Below are 18,661 nucleotides of genomic sequence, written 5' to 3'. Positions count from 1 at the left end.
TGTCATATACCTAAAAATACAGATATTAAAGATGCATTAAACAGTATTTTCTAAATTATCATGGAATCAAGTGACTCCTGGAACTAGTTGCACTACTGATCCCACTGAGAATCAACACCATACTTTGCAACTGTATGTTGATTTCAGACACTGGATGTACATTTGTCAGGTGGCTAGAAAATGAACTTCATTGGGATGCTTATGTTGCCCTGTTATTAGATGTGTAAGTAAGCAGTTTGCTAGCACCTGTTGTTATTATGCAGATTTTCCACCACATGAAAATATATTTTTTTCTATAGTTTTGGATTTATTATTTAAAATGTATTTATAGTCGTCTGGGGTGGTGCATTCATAAATTTTTTTTTAAAAAAACCCTCCCTAATGTAGTGCTGCAGACTCTAAAATGAGCTTCACACTAGTAAATCAAACCACTGCAGATTGATATATATGCAAATCAACCTCTGGGAAACACTGCAAATACTATTATGTACTGATATGTGTACGTTTTAACGACTCATTCCAACCTTTCCGCCTTCTCGTGATCAAAAAACCCTTAAAGCAGCTTTAAAATGAGGTGATTTTCTTCTAAATAATAATCAGACCAACATGTGCACACATGAAAAAGGACAGGAGAGGATCCCATCAGATGGTTTCGCTTCTGGCTCTTCCTCATTGATTTTTCCATTACTGCTGATATGCAGATCCACAGATCAGGTCACGTGTGTGTCACAACACCATCGTACGTCACCTGATGCTGTGTAAGTGTATGAGAGTGAGTCCACGCTGAGGAACTCGACTGAGTACTGTACTTTGCATTCCTCTTGCTGTCATATCTACTTTTAGATATACAGATGACAGTTTACTAAATTACTTCACTGTTATTTGAGTTTATTTTTGACATTATAGACGATACAGAACACCACGCTATGTTTTAAAATCCTTTTAGCTCTTTCTCCACTTCCCTTTGACATTCTTTAGATTGCTGCATCATTGACTATGATTATAATAACTGTTCTTTTAAATGATCAACATTCAAGTTAAAGTCTTAAAATCTTAGTTAACAAGGCAACAAAGGTTGACATTCCCGCGTTGTCCTGCAGTACCAATCAATGAATGTACAAAATGACATGGGTTGCACCACATACTCAATGTGTGATATTATATAAAGTACTCAACGTACTTTTGTGTTAATAAACAGTGTACGTTTATTTTCAGACACACTAAACTGTCATTTAGAGCCTCCTTTCTGGTTGGAGACCTGAACTATGGTCACATGTGTCAACATCATGTGACCAAACGCTGATTTGAACCACTTCAAACATTTCTTTTATTAAAGTTAAATAAATTGGAACTTTACCGCATTGCATATTATGCCAGCGTGGTGTCCAGTGTTTGCATACAGTAATGTGTTACCGGAAATAGGATGCAATTCATGTACTATAGAATAATTAATGAAATGATGGTTTAATTACCGGTAAGTGATGGTGACATGTTGAGTTGTTATTATTTATTTTTCTAAATAAAAATGTTGCAGAATCCTGCACTACTGGTGGCCATGTCTCCATCTCTTAATGTAGGGCTGCAACTAATGATAGTTTCCATTTTGAATTTTTCTTCCTATAATTCTTTCAATGAACTGTTTTATCCACAATCCACTTGCATGCAGCAACAGTGTTCTCCAATGGTCTTCTCCTCTCTTTCCGCTCACACATTCGCATACACACATTCATGTGCAGCGCCACGATGATCGTGGTCTGTGGCGCTCCCAATTGCTCATCCGCCCATTAGTGCCGACTGACTGGTATATTCATAAATCATTAGGTCAGTTTCCTGAATGGAAGATATGCACAGCGGATATCAGCTGGAACATCCTGATGTTAGATAACAGAGTGGCATCCGCGTAGGTCATATCTGTCCAATAAGGCAGAGAGCAGATGTGATGGACAGTTATCCTGCATGCTGTTTGACCTGAATAGTGCCTGCAGAATACTGGCGCCCCGCAGAGGTGGGAGTTGGTATTTCATTTGCATGAGTTGAGTGTAAGTGGTGAGTGGTGGAGGACAGATTCAGATCCATTCACTAGAGTGAAAAACAGCTATACTGTAATGAAGAAATACCTTCCCGGTTGATAATGCCATTAAGACAATTAGTTTTTTGTATCACAAGTTTTCTGAAAATTGATGTTTAAATATGCAAATGAGGCATCCTCTTGTCAACTATTAATCAACGGCTAATTTGAATTAATTTCTACATTGGATGAAGCCAAGTTGAACACGGTTTTTACGGAAGGAATATTCTTTGTCTCTTTTTATTACTCCGCAAATTGGAAAATACTGTCAACAACAGTTTTCATATGTTTTTAGGAATATAACATGTTCTATAAATCAGGCTATGAATAATATATGAACAAATCCCATGTGAAGAAGCCTTGAAAATATAGATAGGAATGAAGTCGGGAAAGAGCGACAAAAGAGCATCCGTGACATCTTGCTTGTCAGCTGTCATGCTCTCAAAGGGATTCCCACGCGAGAGAACTAGCTGTGATTAAAGATGCATATACACGTGTCAAATAGTCAAACACTGATGCTGTTTGTGAAAAGGTCGAGAGGTTATATTTTAATGTAAGAGTGTAAAAGAGAAAGCGTGCAACGCAATGGCCTTGTTGTATCAGGGTTTAATTTATCTGTGTGTTGTTTTGATTTCCTCTAGTGCTGTCAAATGTCAAGAGGTCACATGGGGGCACTTGAGGCAGACAAGCTGTCCTGGAAATGCTCCCTTCAGGTGCAATCACTTCACCTTTAGCAAGCAGCTATATATACAGTATATATATATATATATATATATATATATATATATATATATATATATATATATATATATATATATTAAGTATAATATTTTATATATATATGTATAATATTATATACAGACATATATTATGTATAATATTATATATAAAAAATAATATTATATATATATTATATATATAATATTATGTATAATATTATATATATATAATATTATTTTATATATATAATATTATACTTAATATATATATATATACACAATATATATATTATATATATAATCTATGTATATACATATACACATTCACAAGGGAAATTTAAGAGAAACTTAACCTAAGCTGCATGGCTTTGAACTGTGGGTGTAAGCCACTCGGATCAAACCCGGGTCAACACAGGTAAACAACAAATGTAAACAAAACAGTTAACAGAGTCAATTTGTAACTTACAGCGATTACTAAGACTAGAGGTTTCTTTAAGTTGTTTATTACGGTTTGAGTGTCATGATTGATCCCGAATCCTGTCCTGAGTTTGTCCAGGTACATTTTAAATGGAGAGTTCAACCATAGGTGACCTGTATAGGTTCCTCACGGCAGCCTCTGGACAAAGATAATGAGTTCAGATTGTGTCCTAGACATTTCAGTTTTATCATAAGAACTCTGTATATGTCCATATAGTCCATTCACTTAACCTTTACAGCTGTGGCTGGCTGCTAATTGAATTGCTCCGTATCGCGCTCATACAAACATGTGGCATCAGTGCATAGGGACTGATTACGGATAACAGGGTGCTAGCAATGTGAAGTGATAGCACTAAGAGAGGGAGAAGGAGAGAGGGAGAATGTGTTGCAGTAAGAGGGGTCTATATTGGCGATGTGAATCGGCAGTGAAGCATTCTGGGGCTTCGTGTTACAGGCCTTATAAGGGCCAGGGCTCCTGTGTCTCTGCTCCTCTCGGCTATTCTTAGGCTGTCTGTCCCTCACCCTCAGCAACTCTGCAGGCAAGAACCTCTTCTCTCTAAATACGTTTAAAGTTGACTTATTTCTGCACATTCTAACATGTGAGGTTTGTTTAGGGACTTTTTAAGTGAACAGGGTAAGAGATTGAGGAGGGGGAAAAGTTGACTGTTGTTCTGAAGTGGCCCGGCTTGGCCCCCGCACTCATTTACGTGTGTGTCTATCTACACGTGCGTGTGTGCGTGTGTGTGTGTGTGTGTGTGTGTGTGTGTGTATCTGTGTGCATGAACGCATGCCTGTGTGTGTGTGTCACAGAGGTTCCACAGCACCTGATCCACCCACCCACCCACCCACCCAGCAGCAGCAGCAGCAGCAGCAGCAGCGTTTGTCCTGAGAAGCCGGTGAGCAGACAGGGGAGAAACAGCAGCGAAGCCAGGGCAGACAAAAGGAGGAGAAGCGACCACCGACAAAAGGATAGCGGGGAAGGACGGAGACCACGGGCGCAGCAGAGCAGGAGGAAACACCACAGCAGCCAGAAGGAGTTGTTAGCAGGAGGAGTGTTGACGTTTAACCCGAAGATGACTACGTACACGGTGACTCTGAATGGCCCCGCTCCGTGGGGCTTCAGACTACAGGGAGGAAAGGACTTCAACATGCCACTCACCATCTCCAGGGTGAGGACCCAAAATACTTACATATTAAGAATAACGACAACATTTTTGACATCAACGAGGTATCTCACAAACACCGGCGAACTGATGAAAACAATGCGCCGGCGTTACGTTATGACGACAAACTATTTCACATCTGTTTTCAGAGACAAACTTAAGCTCTTCGACATGCTGATTGCAAACCAACGCACACGATGATGTAAACACAGAATCCTTTAACTTCTCAAAGCTTCACTTTTATCACATTTGTCCTGCTTGAATATCTGCGTACGCATCATTTTGGTGATTTGCAGGTGAAAATATGTTTGTATATTGATTTTCTTTTTATTGATTTTTTTGACAGGTAGGTTAAATCTAAGTTGACAAAGCAGGTTTGTTAAAGGACCCCCTTCACTGTAATACAACGTTACCTAGATCTCTTAAAACATAACCCAGTTTTTATCCTTTTTACCTGGTTTGACAATAACGTGTTGCATGTCCAAAGGTGTGACAGCGGCTGAGCAGCGGTTATGTAATGTTGCTGCATGTGATGATGACAGGGAGGTCCCGAGAGATTTCAAGAATAGAGCAGCAGTTGAAAGACTGGACTGGTTTTACTGTAGACGGGGTGCTACAGCATTACGTAACTTTTACTGCTTTTCTTGAACGTTTGGTCTGGAAAAAAATAAAACATGCAGGTTTTGTACTTTGATTACAGAGTCCAGCCTCACATTTCAGCTCATAATCAGCTCGCATAATCGGGACTTAAATGTAACTACTTTTTGGATCAACCCAGTCGAACCATGAGATGAGAAAGAGTGATTGTAGATTCATTTACTTTTTTTTACTGTCAAATTTCATACCAGAATTACAATTTTCCAACAAAGATAATGACCACGAGGCAGAGTTAGACTTATTTCTACTTGTCTGCAAATGACAGCAGACAAACGCGATGATACCTTTAAGAAATTCAGTTATAACAAGAAAATAAATACTCTACTTTCTCAACCATCTTTATAGAGAATGATTATTATACTTATACTACCCGTACCTATACTACACCTGTACTATAATTTAAGAAAAAGTGGTGGAAATTAAGTGCGACTCTACAAATTAAATAGTTTTAACCTCGGCAGCAGAGAGAGACAGCGTGTCTCTCTCTCTCTCTGGCAGGACTGCTGGTGTATTTACAGCGTTCCCTTTAAATAGCACTGGAGGAGAGGTGGATGGATGGAGAGGGATGGGAATGGGACAGGACAGAAGGCAGCTTGTGTTACCTTTAGTAAGCTTTATTACTCACTTATAGTTCAGCGTTGCCTTTTTGGAGCTGCTCCCGAGAGGACGTTGTGACAGAATGGATGGACGGAGGATTTGAGAGCTGACGGAAAGGTGGAGGAGGTGACCAGCGTGGACTTAAACCCTCCTTCTTCAGTCCCGACTGACGCTCAGCTGGCGGTCAGCCCGTGTTTTATTGATTCACAGCTCCAGACTTCTTCTGATCCCTTAGTCTGAGGCAACCAGGCGGAGATTTGATGCGTCCGCCATGATATTGTTTCACTGGATTTGAGTTCATCCTGTGGTCGTGTTGGGCTCTGGCAGGTTGACACAAAACACTGCAGCTTGACGTGACAACTCGGGGTGCCATTACAGTTTGACGTAACACCTCCGCGGTTTGGATTTCGGCATTCCTTTTTGCCAAGAACTAAGACGGCAAAGAGGAATGAAGACAGTGGATTCCTGACATCTTGTTAAGCAAGCTGAAGCTCTCCTGCTCTTCTACATTCCTTTTGTATGACCTTTAGTGCCGCTGGTGATTGAACAAACGTGTCATCCACGACTTTACACTTAATTCCATTCACATGCTGCTGTGAGAATAAAAACAGCTCTCTGGACACCGTCAGTCAATAGATAGATGAAGCATCTATGATGTGGCCTATGTTTTAGTAATATAACACATTTTTTTGTAAACAGTATCGCTCTGTCATTACAATCCAGTTTTAAAGGAATCAGTCCTCAAATCCACTTCCTATTGTATTGTATTGGAAGTGTCTGCGGTCAGGCAGAGTTATGAGTCGACATGTGTGTTTGATCACACTGAGATAACAGAGATAATGTGTCACCTGGCTTCTCCACCTACAACCCACCCATTGTATCTGCTTTCCACACACACACACACACACACACACACACACACACACACACACACACACACACACACACACACACACACAGGCATAATGACTGTAATTCAAAGGAATAAAAGACACAAAAAGAGAAAAGCTGATGAGCGCGACAGTCGTCGAGGACGTTCTGTGATTTCATGGAGGTTAAGTGTGGATTACAGAGAGGAGGACTTAGTGTATTGGGAAAAAAGATAGATTCAAGGAAGTCTTGCATGAATGTCAGTAGCAGGTGTGTGTGTGTGTGTGTGTGTGTGTGTGTGTGTGTGTGTGTGTGTGTTTGTGTTTGGGGGGATAAGGAGGGGCTCAGTCGGGTCAATCACAGTGAAGCCGGGGGCATCAACAGCGTTGCTTATTTTTAACTCTTTAACGAGTTGACTGTAAGCCTAGACCCGATACAGTGTGGCCCCGGGTCTCTGGGCTCACTTAAACCTCCTCTCTGGGTAGTTTAAGCCCTAAAGTCTAGCTTTGTTGCAGAGCCAGGAAGCACGAAAGATTCACCTGATGGTCAATTGGAAAAATAAAGTTTGACCAAATGGGCTCTTTTTAAAATTAAAATAAAGATTTGCTACTCAAATACTTTAGTGTATAAATAGTTCCTTTACCTTATATCCATGTACACATCTGTTCTTATTTATTTAAGGGATTTGCAATAGATTCTAGGTCAAATAAATTCTAACCAGCCCTTTTTCTGCAGAGCTGATGGATAAGTTTATTTTTGCTTCATCAGCCTTTTTCCTATTTGTATTTATTGAGCTGCTGCACACACACCTATGTGCAGTGTGGTGGTTCTTTTACATTCACCCAACACATTAATCCAATATGCATGCATAACCCTCAAGTCTGTAATATGTGCATATGTTTGAGTGACTGCATATCTTTTCCAGTTGCTTGTTTGTTCCCTGAGGAATCTGCGTCAGCGGTCTGAGTGTGAGCTGCTCTTTTGGCCCCTTATAGATAACTCCAGGCAGCAAGGCCGTGGGCGGCAGCTTGTCCCAGGGCGACATCATCTCAGCCATCGATGGGGTCAGCACTGAGGGGATGACGCACATGGATGCCCAAAACAAGATCAAGTCTGGCTCCACCAAGCTGTCACTCACCATGCAAAAGTAATCAGCCAGCACATTAATACCAACACGACCATTTCTGTAAAACTGAAGTAGAAGTAGAAAGCAAATTATAAGGGAGTGGAGTGGAACAGAAAAAAAAGAAAAACGTTAAATGTACCAACAAAGGTGTACCCCACTTGGTTCTTAGGATTTGTCAATGGCTTTTCTGTTTTTCTTTAGTTGTAAGATATCTTTACATTTTCAAAAGCCAACTGGTAAAACATGATGTAACGGTATATTTTAAAGGAACATCTTGTCGTTTATTCTTTAGATCAAAGCGTGCTGCAGCATTTTCCACAGCAACTCCAAGGATGGACTCCCCCATGTCAGTCATCCCCCACCAGAAGGTACAAACACACCCAGAACCATAATGACCAGTGGACCAATCAACACAAAATATACCAGCTGCATATCTGCATACTTCATGTGTTTTGTGTACGTCCGTCGTATGTATGTTGCATTCTTGTCCTGTTTGTGAGAATATCATCTTCACGATTCTTCAATGGCTTCGTGAGGCAGCATCCTGCTGCCCCCTGGAGTCAAATATCCACGGTGCTACTGCAGCGAGGTCCGCAAACCAAAAAGACAGCAACCAAATGAAAGGGAAAAGGAAGACGGCGCAAGCTGATACCTTTACTCTCGCTTCACTTGAAGCCGATCTTTTCTATCTCTCTATCTTGACCTCTTCTCGTCTTTTTAAGGAGTTAGAACAAGCGAAAGAGGAGGTTGGGCCGAAACATTTTGGAGAGGAAGTTCAAATGGTGGAGGCAGTGTCTTGTGACATTTTCCAGGAAGAAAAGCCCTCTGAAAGGAACCTCTACCAAGTCCCTAAAAAAGATCCGGAGCTCCTCTCGACCCCGATCAAAGCTGCTGCCTCCTCCACACCATCTGCAGAGTCTTCACCCGGCCAGTGGATGCAGTACAATTCCCCAAAGGGCCTTTACTCCCCCGAAACGGTCAGAGAAATGATGCTGATGCAGGGCAAGTTAGGACAGGGGTCGGCAGCTTCACGGGGAGTTTCATCACTGGGGTAGGTTATCACAGAGATACATGATCTCCAGTTGTGTAACACTAAGAGAAGAAGATTTAACTCCTGAGCTGATTTAACAAAACGTAACAAAGGTGCTACTTTTCACGCTGGAGGAATGAAACAAATGCACATCACGTCCCCCATTGAACTTCACATTAACAGGACCGCAGTGAGAAAATATACTCAGAACTTTCCATCGATATCTTAACAGTTGTTGCAGAAAGTGACCATTTGTTGCTCGAGGCCGTTGTGTTTTATTCTCTTATTTATTTAAACATTCTAGCGCTGCAACTAATAATGATTTGTTAGGTTCCAGGGCCCACTGTGACATCTTCACGTATTTGTTTTTTATTAAATCATACTGAACCTATTGAGATGCAATTCATTAATATAGAATCCAACAAATGGCTGAAAATATGTAAAAAGCTGGAAACAGAGAATTTCTGCTATTTTTGCTTAAAAGATTATTTCAACAATTATCAATAAATTAAATACTTAACTATTGTAATTGTTGCAGAAAGATGTAGATCAAGTAATTGATTAATCAGCCGTCATAACATGATATCTGATATGATAAGTCTAATCAAAGTAGATTAGAGAGAACATATCTTATTATTATTATTGCTAGTATTATTATTATCATTTAGGATTTTCAAAATAAATATCACAATACTATTTTTTACATTATCCTTTATTTATTAATAATAATGCTATGAGTCAAAATGTATTGTTCATTTTGTCTCTTTTTTGGTCAATTACACTCAAAATATGACTGTAGGGAGGTGAAGAGAGAGTTTGTAACCATAACTAATGAAAAGTGTGATTTTAAGAGGCGTTTTATTTTTTTATTTTATTTTTGTGAACTAATCCCATGAAAGGTCCAAAGCCATCAATGAGTCAGTCCATATAAAAAAAAAACATTTCAAACTTATTTTCCCTGTCTGTGACAACTGAAGACATAAATCTTCTATTCAAAAGAAAAAGGCTCAGCAATTTCCTAAAAACAGAGTCGTGGCACTCTACTCAATCAGGAGGGAATGGTGCATTAGTTGGGGACTATTTTCAGTGGCGGATTAATTCACATTTGGTGCACTACTGAGTATTTACAGAGGTCGATTCAAAAATAAACTACAGTGCCCAGTTCATCGTAATGAAGGGACATGTCAATCAGTGCGATAGTGGAGTTATACAATATATCAGGCTTTTATTACACAAACAATACTTGTTCGTGGTCGGAGTTAAATTTGGGCCACCATTGAGGGAACCTTCCTCAGTGGGATGGCATGAGTTAGGGTGAAGCTTCAGTCAGGAAATACTTGTACGTGTTAATTCAGGACACAATCTGCTCCGCCTCATATCACATCCAGATATCAGTCTCACTAATGTGTTTCCCCTCTGGAGCCGAGCTGCTTTACAGTAAAGGCCAACAGCAAGGCGAGGTGCTCCAGGATGACGGCAGTATCATGCCCCCCACCTCACCGAGCATATAGAGACTCCTGATCCCACACGCACACACACACGCACACACACACACACACACACACACGCACACACACACACACACACACACAGGAGAGAGCAGCTGTTGGTCAGGGAATGTTCCGCTCCGGTTACCACACCGTCATCCTGAATCTCCTGGATGCCCGCCTGCCAACCCTGAGATAGCACCACCTCTCCGTGGGGAGATGCCCCCCCCCCCCCCCCCCCCCCCCCCCCCCCCGCCCCGCTCAATTTACCTGCTGGACCCTGAACACATCCATTTGTACTGTATGGAAGAATCTGTTGGCTGAATTATGTGTGTGGCACCCTCAAGCGAGAGAGTGAAAACCTTTACACCGCCAGTAGAAGCAGAGATGTTCGGGGTTAATCAAATGGGGAAGATATTTAGTCTTAAAGCACTGGATTTGAAACTAGATACGACACGGTCTTTGAGAACGAAATGCCCACAATGCACCGCTTCTGTCTGACCTTGATGACAAAACGCTGTGTGCTCGAGTAGCGATTTAAAATTACTCGCTAGCATGTGATTCAAATCATCAAACTCTATAGTTTCTTGCATTGTGATCAGAGTAAAAGCATTATTTAATTAAAAGAAACACATATTGCTGTTAAAGTGGGGTTTCAGCATGGAAACGTAGTACCAAGGTAACAATAGAGCAGCGGCGGACCCTGCTTTGTCCTTTAATGGCGATGGAAACAAGATGCATTTAAGTCCCATTGAAATGGAAATTAGAGCGTCTTTTCCTTCTGTACTGTGATGAATTCCACAGTGAAATGGAATATTTTAGCGATGTCCAGGCTCATAACGTGATGCGGCAGAGTGCTGCAGAGGACTACTACAAACAAACCTCTCTTGTGGCTACAAGTTGTCAATTGGTTGATACATTGTTAAATGGTTATCTCTTCCAATAAAATAAACTTTTCAAATGTATACGCAAAATTACAACCGAGGTACCACCGCATTAACGGTGGCTCGTCGACTGGGATTCGTCTAGCGACTGCGGCCCCGACACGTGTTGAGGTGGTATGCGTCGTGTTTGTGTAGTTGTGTATATTTGTGGCTGTTCTGTGCTAAATGTGTCTTTGTGTCATGTGATCGAGACGCTTCTGCTCTTGTCAGTCACTCCTGATGATGCAGAGGAAGCTGGGAAATATCCTGGTGATAATGCACCGGCTGCACATGGGATTACGGCATCAGTTGGATAGTTTCCCACAAACGCACACGGGACCATTGTCATCACCAAAATACCCTCCGGTGATTCATCACGTTCTTTCCTTCTCTCTCTCTCTCTCTCTCTCTTTCTCTCTGTCTGTCTGTGCCTCTCTGGTTTGTTTCAGGTTATCGCAAACACATCTGCAAAGTCAGTACCGTCGCAGTATTCAATGTGCATGACGTTTACGTCAGTAGGGACATTGTGAGAGTCGTGGCTTTGACGTGAAGTTCTGTCCAATTTTGTTTTCAGTGTGCGTGACGTTGAACTAATGCTCCAGACTTCATCCTATAAGCATATTGTGCAGATCATTGGATTCTGAATGTAACATGTAATTAACAGCATCTACTCAAGGACTGCACTTCAGTACCGTTCCTACTTAACAATTGAACTAGTTTATATAGACAAATAATTGAGTAAAAATCTAAATGAAGAGTATATAAAAGTAGGAGTTTTGACTAAAATACCAAATATTCATAAACTGTGTTCATTTAACATGAACACAGTTTAAAAACAAAAAGAAAAAATGATAACTTTTCTTCTCGATACAAGAGTTTATTGTAGTAATCATTTTAATATTGAACCCATACTCAACTATGATACATATACTTATGTTTTCCTCCTCTGCTGGTCCTTTGGCCATCATATTAATTTGTGTACATACATATATTTGCCGTATATTGCGGTGTAAAAATGCACGTGCGTTGTGTCCGTCATACATCCGTGTTTGGCTGTAGTGTGTATTGGAAAAACATCTTCCGCGGTGTGTGTATATATTTCTCTGTGTGTGATTATGAACATGCAGGTATTAATCAGTTTGCTTGTGATACATGAGCATGGTTGGTTGTCTTTGGACTGGTGTGTCAGCTTTGTTTATTCTAGTAGTCACTAGTGACACAAAGTAGTTGTTCAGCTGCAAGTCGTGATGGATGGAGCTTCTGTCCCAATTCAACACTGGATAGTCATTTATGCCATGATGTAGTGATATGTATAGTATACTGTGTTTTGGTCATTTACTATTTTGTTCTAATAATACTCAATCAAACTGCAACTTGGGAATGACACTCCTAATTGAACTCAAAGCCACTATGTGAGAATTTGATTGTAATTATATGATCTTTTTATTACAGTTTGGTGCAGCCCATTCATCTTACAATCCTTCCTTCCATTAAGGTGTGCAAAAGTCCAAAACAAAATTCTACACATAGTGGCTTTAACAAAGAGAAATCACATTTATTAGTGTTGTTTATTAGGCAACATTGTTGCTGTTGCTTTTAATAGTCATTTCAATTAAATGGTGTTAATTTAATATTATTCGTAACGTTGTCTGGGCAATTAATTGTGCATAAAAAAGCTTTTTTTTTAATCCAATGAAATGTGACATGTTTCTCCTTCAAAAAAGGCTCAAAAATGTCAGTATGAAGCTAGAGCGGTGCAGTAAAGTGTGAATTTGGTCTCTTTAGCTGAGTGTACGTCCAGTAGGTCTCCACCATAGACGGTGTACTCCGCAAGCTATTATCGTACAACAGCCCCACCTGCCTTTCAGCTGCATTACTACACGTTGACCCAGTTTCCTCCCTTCACTTTGGTGCTTTCTTTCCCCCTGAATTCCCTCTCCTCCCCTGTCTGTTAACCTCTCGTCTTCTCCTTCCCTGACCTCTGACCCCATCTAACCCCACCCTGACACCAACAGTGTGGAGTACACTCCCAGCTTCAACCCCACTGCCCTGAAAGACTCGGCCCTGTCCACTCACAAACCCATTGAGGTGAGGGGTCCGGGGGGGAAGGCCACCATTGTTCACGCTCAGTACAACACACCGATCAGCATGTACTCACAGGACGCCATCATGGACGCCATTGCAGGGCAGTCGCAGGCCAAAGGACACGACAGGTGAGGTCACACAACCAAACGTATCCCCTCTCCAGTCGTGTATGCGCTCTCTCCACTCACGCACTTCACTTCACCCCAAAATGATCAAACCAGCCTGCGGATGGATAGATTACGGGATCAGTTCACCCAAATGACAAACAAATATATACTTTCTTACTTATTGCTCGTGGAATGCCGCCATGCAGAGAGGTTCTTTGTTGTTTTTGCCACCGTTTTGACGTATCCACCTCTAACACACAATACAATAGAGTTGACTTTTTGTTTTGTTTGTGCTACGTACTGAATTTAAATATTACTCAAGGAATTAAGTTAGTTTTCCAGAAACGGTGACCATGGAAACCACAAAACAGGCAGTTTTTTTTTAACCTACTTTCTACCAAGAATATATAATCCCCATAAAAAAAGTGTATTCCTGTAAAACTGCAAAGTGGAAGTCAAAATTCAGCATTTTTGGTGCTGCGTCTTTTTACCAACTGCAACATCTGCTTCGGGTCATGGGTATTTTTGGCAAAAACTAAAGGAATAATGGTCCCAATATCAAATGAGATTGAAATAAATAAAACCAATGGCCCTGACTTAAACCTGTAGTATCGATAAATTAACCAGGAAACCTTTTTGTGTTTCTATTCCAAAGAGTTTTGAGGAGATAATTAAAAAGAAGGCTGGATATGTAATTAATTTGGGTGAAATCAACTCTTAAAGACACTTTTTCGTATATATATTTCGTATACTTTCAGCCCACGCTTTACTTAATGCCCGGGCTTTTCAATGTTGTCTATGTTCGTGCCGCATACTCCTCCGTGCTTTTCACCCACTTTCCTCTGCTCATTCCATCCACAACCCTCCCCCCCCCCCTCTAAAAAAAAACAAAAACAACCAACCACACCTGTGCTGCGCTCCACCCACCCCTCCCCATCCTTCCCTCCTGGTTGTGACCTCAGTGAGGAGGCGGGCTCCCCCTTGGCGTAAGTACCGCAGCGCTCCTTTTCTATCCTTTTCTATCTACGCATCTCCTTTGTCTCGTGATTTCATAACAGCTTGTGCATTGCTCCATGTGTCTCACAAACCCCTCGACTATTATAATATTAATGATGATTAATGATTAGAATTAATACTATAATAAATAATATTCATGAAAAATGCACATCATCAATTTGTCCGACTTGAAGTATTAATACCGTATAAGGGTCAAACTCACTAACCGAGAGGTCATTTCTATGTGTACCGTATCTGAAAGTACTTAGAGGTACTTTGGTCAAAGTGTGAGAGTGTGAGATGTGTCGTTGTTTTTTTTTAAGTCGTCGTCAATAAAAAATGATAAATGTCATCATAGCCTCGGGAGCCTGATGGGATTTGATGGCATGGGAATGTTCTGAGTATCCCGTCACAGTTTTTTTTTTTAAACGACTACTGCTCATTCAGTATTGACTCACTTTCCTAACACTCATTAAAGAATGCGAAATTTACAAAAGTCACGTTGCTGTGAAAACACACTCCAGTTTCTGCTGCACACCACGGTAGGCACCTCCAACAAACAGGACGACACACGTATAGAATAGTAGCATGTTTATGAACAATGGACTAACAGACTGTGTGTAAAGCAGCAGCCATGTAATTATTGATCTTAATGAAATAAGTGCCCATAAGGGAAATACCATTATGATTCAGTGAAGCTTAGAAGAAACATGATAATGAACAAAATAGCTTCTTTTTTTTTTACTTTTAATGCTGTGTTGTGTTGCACGTTGTCATGTGACCTTAACTCTACAACCCTCATGTAGAATTGTAATGTTTAAAAATACCCAAACAAATCAAGCCATTTTTTATCATTTGAACTACCATATACAGCACCAACAGGCCAGGGGATAATTTAATTTTGACTCTACTTTATTTTACATTTGGGGTGTGCTGTAGTTTTATATGAAAGGCACTTGCACTTCAAACTTTATTCATTTTAAATAAAATTCTGCTATGAAATTCAAAGTTTACAGCTCTTACTTGGCTCTAAACGTTCACAGTTAAGTTCATTTTAAACATAAAATTGATGCACACTAATTAATACCGCTCTCTAGTGGTAGATGATACCACATCTATTACATTATGATCTATCTATTACATTTGGGGGCTTTAAACACATGTACACACCACTCGGAGCTCTAACAGCCGGCCACTCTCCGCCCTGCAGTGGCGCTCTGCCCCTCAAGGACCCCGTGGTGGACTGCGCGTCTCCGGTTTACCAGGCGGTGATCCGGCCAGGAGAGAACCAGGAGATGTCTGACTGGGCCCGTCGTGCTGCCACCCTGCAGTCCAAGAGCTTCAGGATGCTGGCCCACATCACTGGCACTGAATACCGTCAGTACACGGACCCCCTTTCCTCTTCATCCTCTCACTCTCTGCAAATCCTCACTTCTTGTCACAGTCAACAAGGTTTTTTGTTCGTCCTTACCACATATCTGTTTGTTTATTTCCACTCGTGCAGTGCAAGACCCAGATGAGGAAGCTCTGCAGAGGTCGAGGTAAGAACAACAATGACTGGTCACTGCCAAGAAATAACCCCAATTAAACTTGTCATCTCTACACTTATAGGTCCAGTGTGCAGAATGTAGGGTTGTCCGTTGGCGGAAATATAATATAATATTAATAACTACGTTTTATTTAGTGTATAATCAATCGCCTGATAATAATAATCAGTCTTTACGCTAGAGCTAAGCTCACCAGTGCTCTCAGTAGCGTACTGTACAAACATAATCGTCATATCTAACTAAATACTTGTTTAAAATTGTGCTTAAAAGTGTAAATATGACCTGTCTTCCACACCATCAGAGATAAGTTTGAGTCGGAGGTGAAAGGGCCCCGCTTTGCCAAGCTGAAGAACTGGCACCAAGGACTGTCTTCACAGATCCTCAACGTCCAGGAATAGAGAGGAGGAGGAGGAGGAGGAGGAGGAGGAGGAGGAGGAGGACAAGAGCACAGAAGTTAACAAGAAGAGGGGATACATTATGGAGGGATTAAAAAGGAGGAGGAGGAGGAGGAGGAGGAGAACATGGACAAGAGCACAGAAGTTAACAAGAAGAGGGGATACATTATGGAGGGATTAAAAAGGAGGAGGAGGAGGAGGAGGGATGTGAGATAGTGGTGTAGTCTAGTATGTGAAATACTAAATGTTAGTGTGAGAATGTGTTCATACGCTGTCACATGTATTTGTCCGCTGCTGAGACCTGATCCCGCATTTGGGATTTTCTTTCTTTCTTTCTGTCCTGTTTTTTTTGGTGGTTCTGTCTCTCTTAAAACGAAAGGCAAATTGTACAAAAAATAATCAAGTGAAAATGCAGAACTGGTGTTTCTTTTAGTACATAAAGCGCGTTCACAGGCGTATGAATTTTAACACTAAGCATGCTTGTGAGAAGGCACACAAGGACAAATGCACACATAGAGATTAACGTAAGTGCACAAGTATAGTATTGTAAAAAAAAAAATGCACTCACAAATGTACTTATATCAATGTGAATAAATGTTTTCTTAAAACCATATGGCTGAGTGAACTGTTGTACACTCGCAAATTAAATGAACGTGGCACTCCCTATTTTAGGAAAATTCATAATTTTAAGGATATTTCGTGTCATTTCTTGAGCCGTTGATAGAGGGGGTGTTTTGACTTTGCAAGAAAGAACATCATTCAGAAAGAGTTTTTGATAGCTTTTGACAGAATAATATGACTGTTCAATTGCTGGTGGTGACATGACACAACTATCGTAGCAGGGTGGACGAAGCCCGACAGCTGAATATTACCGCTACTGCATTCTCAAAGTTTGTTTTAGTTCAATAAATATATGATTTAAAAAAAAAAAAGAAAGACCTTTAGTGACTTGACATTCTCTGAGGGGAATATTTGTTGCGATTAATAAATAAAGAATATTCTCAAGGTCTTATGTCAAAACTCAATTTTCATTTTGCAAAAAGTGTGTTTGTTTATATGTTATGATATGCGCAAAAACCCAAACCGGCTCTACTGATACCAACACACACTGATGCTACGAACTCTCCTACTTAAACACTTAGAGAGATCAGAACATTTAGTATTTAGTATTTTGTCTGTTTAAGCAGTCAAAATAATAATAATAATACAAATAATAATAAAACATTTTGAACAGAATATCTTTATAGAATATTAACATTTAATTGAAAATTGCAACAAAAAAAAAAAAAAACTGTAGAGAGTAATAAAATACTACTGTTGAGCATTGGCTTTGCTGTCTGGTAGTCCAGTCCTTTGTTGGATCTGGTTTGGACTCAAAGTGTCAGTATTAGACCTTTGCCTGGTTTTTAATGCAGGGCCTCTAACATTTTATTATATTCGTAGGTATTGTTTTTGTACTTTATTTTGATTTTTGAAGGACTAATAAGGACTTAATAATTAGCTTTACATTACATTACATTACATGTCATTTAGCTGACGCTTTTATCCAAAGCGACTTACAATAAGTGCATTAAACCATGAGTCCAAACTCAGAACAACAAGAATCAAGCAAGTACAATTTCTTCAATAACGTTAAACTACAAAGTGCTATCAGTAAGAGACATTTAAGTGCTACTAGAGAGCTACTACGGCTCTACCTTCCCTATTCAAGGTATAGTCGAAAAATATGTGTTTTTAGTTTGCGACGGAAGATGTAGAGACTTTCTGCTGTCCTGATGTCAATGGGGAGCTCGTTCCACCAATGAGGAGCCAGCACAGCAAACAGTCGTGATTTTGTTGAGTGTTTAGCTCGAAGTGAAGGAGCTACAAGCCGATTGGCAGAAGCCGAGCGAAGTGAACGGGCTGGGGAGTACGGTTTGACCATGTCCTGGGTGTGAGGTTAGACCATGTCCTGGATGTAGACCGGACCCGATCTGTTCGCAGCACGGTACGCAAGTACCAATGATTTGAAGCGGATGCGGGCGGCCACCGGTAACCAGTGAAGGTCGCGGAGGAGCGGAGTAGTGTGGGTACATTTCGGGAGGTTGAAGACCAGTCGAGCAGCTGCATTCTGGATGAGCTGTAGAGGTCGAATGGCATTAGCAGGTAGACCTGAAGGAGGGAGTTGCAATAGTAGCTTTAAATAATAGTTACTCCATTATTTATGTATTGTGTATATTTGGTCAGTTTTATGTTCCAGGCATTAATTAGTGTTTTAAAACAATCTTTTTACCCTGAAGAAAATCTGTGGTTTCCATATGTTTTACAGATTTTTAAAATATAAATTATACTCCTATTTCTGAATACACAATTTTAATTGTGATCATGCATGTAATTAAGGGGATCTTTTGATTTTTAAACTTATGAAGCAGTGA

At 40.4% G+C, this 18,661-nt stretch overlaps 1 protein-coding gene across 1 annotated transcript; it reads left to right on the top strand.

Annotated features, from left to right (window-relative positions):
- The first annotated feature begins 4,337 nt into the window (after nt 1-4,337).
- ldb3b (LIM domain binding 3b) lies at nt 4,338-16,250 on the top strand. The gene is made up of 8 exons (XM_034558603.1): nt 4,338-4,433; nt 7,547-7,698; nt 7,970-8,045; nt 11,567-11,589; nt 13,133-13,330; nt 15,516-15,682; nt 15,810-15,846; nt 16,154-16,250. The coding sequence occupies exons 1-8, from the start codon at nt 4,338-4,340 to the stop codon at nt 16,248-16,250; spliced, it is 846 nt and encodes a 281-aa protein (XP_034414494.1).
- The last annotated feature ends 2,411 nt before the right edge of the window (nt 16,251-18,661 follow it).

The sequence above is a fragment of the Cyclopterus lumpus genome, chromosome 19, assembly GCF_009769545.1.
Source record: "Cyclopterus lumpus isolate fCycLum1 chromosome 19, fCycLum1.pri, whole genome shotgun sequence".
In the NCBI taxonomy this organism is placed as follows: Eukaryota; Metazoa; Chordata; class Actinopteri; order Perciformes; family Cyclopteridae; genus Cyclopterus; species Cyclopterus lumpus.
The sequence above is the reverse complement of the archived record's forward strand: the minus strand, read 5'-3'. Positions and strand labels throughout refer to the sequence as shown.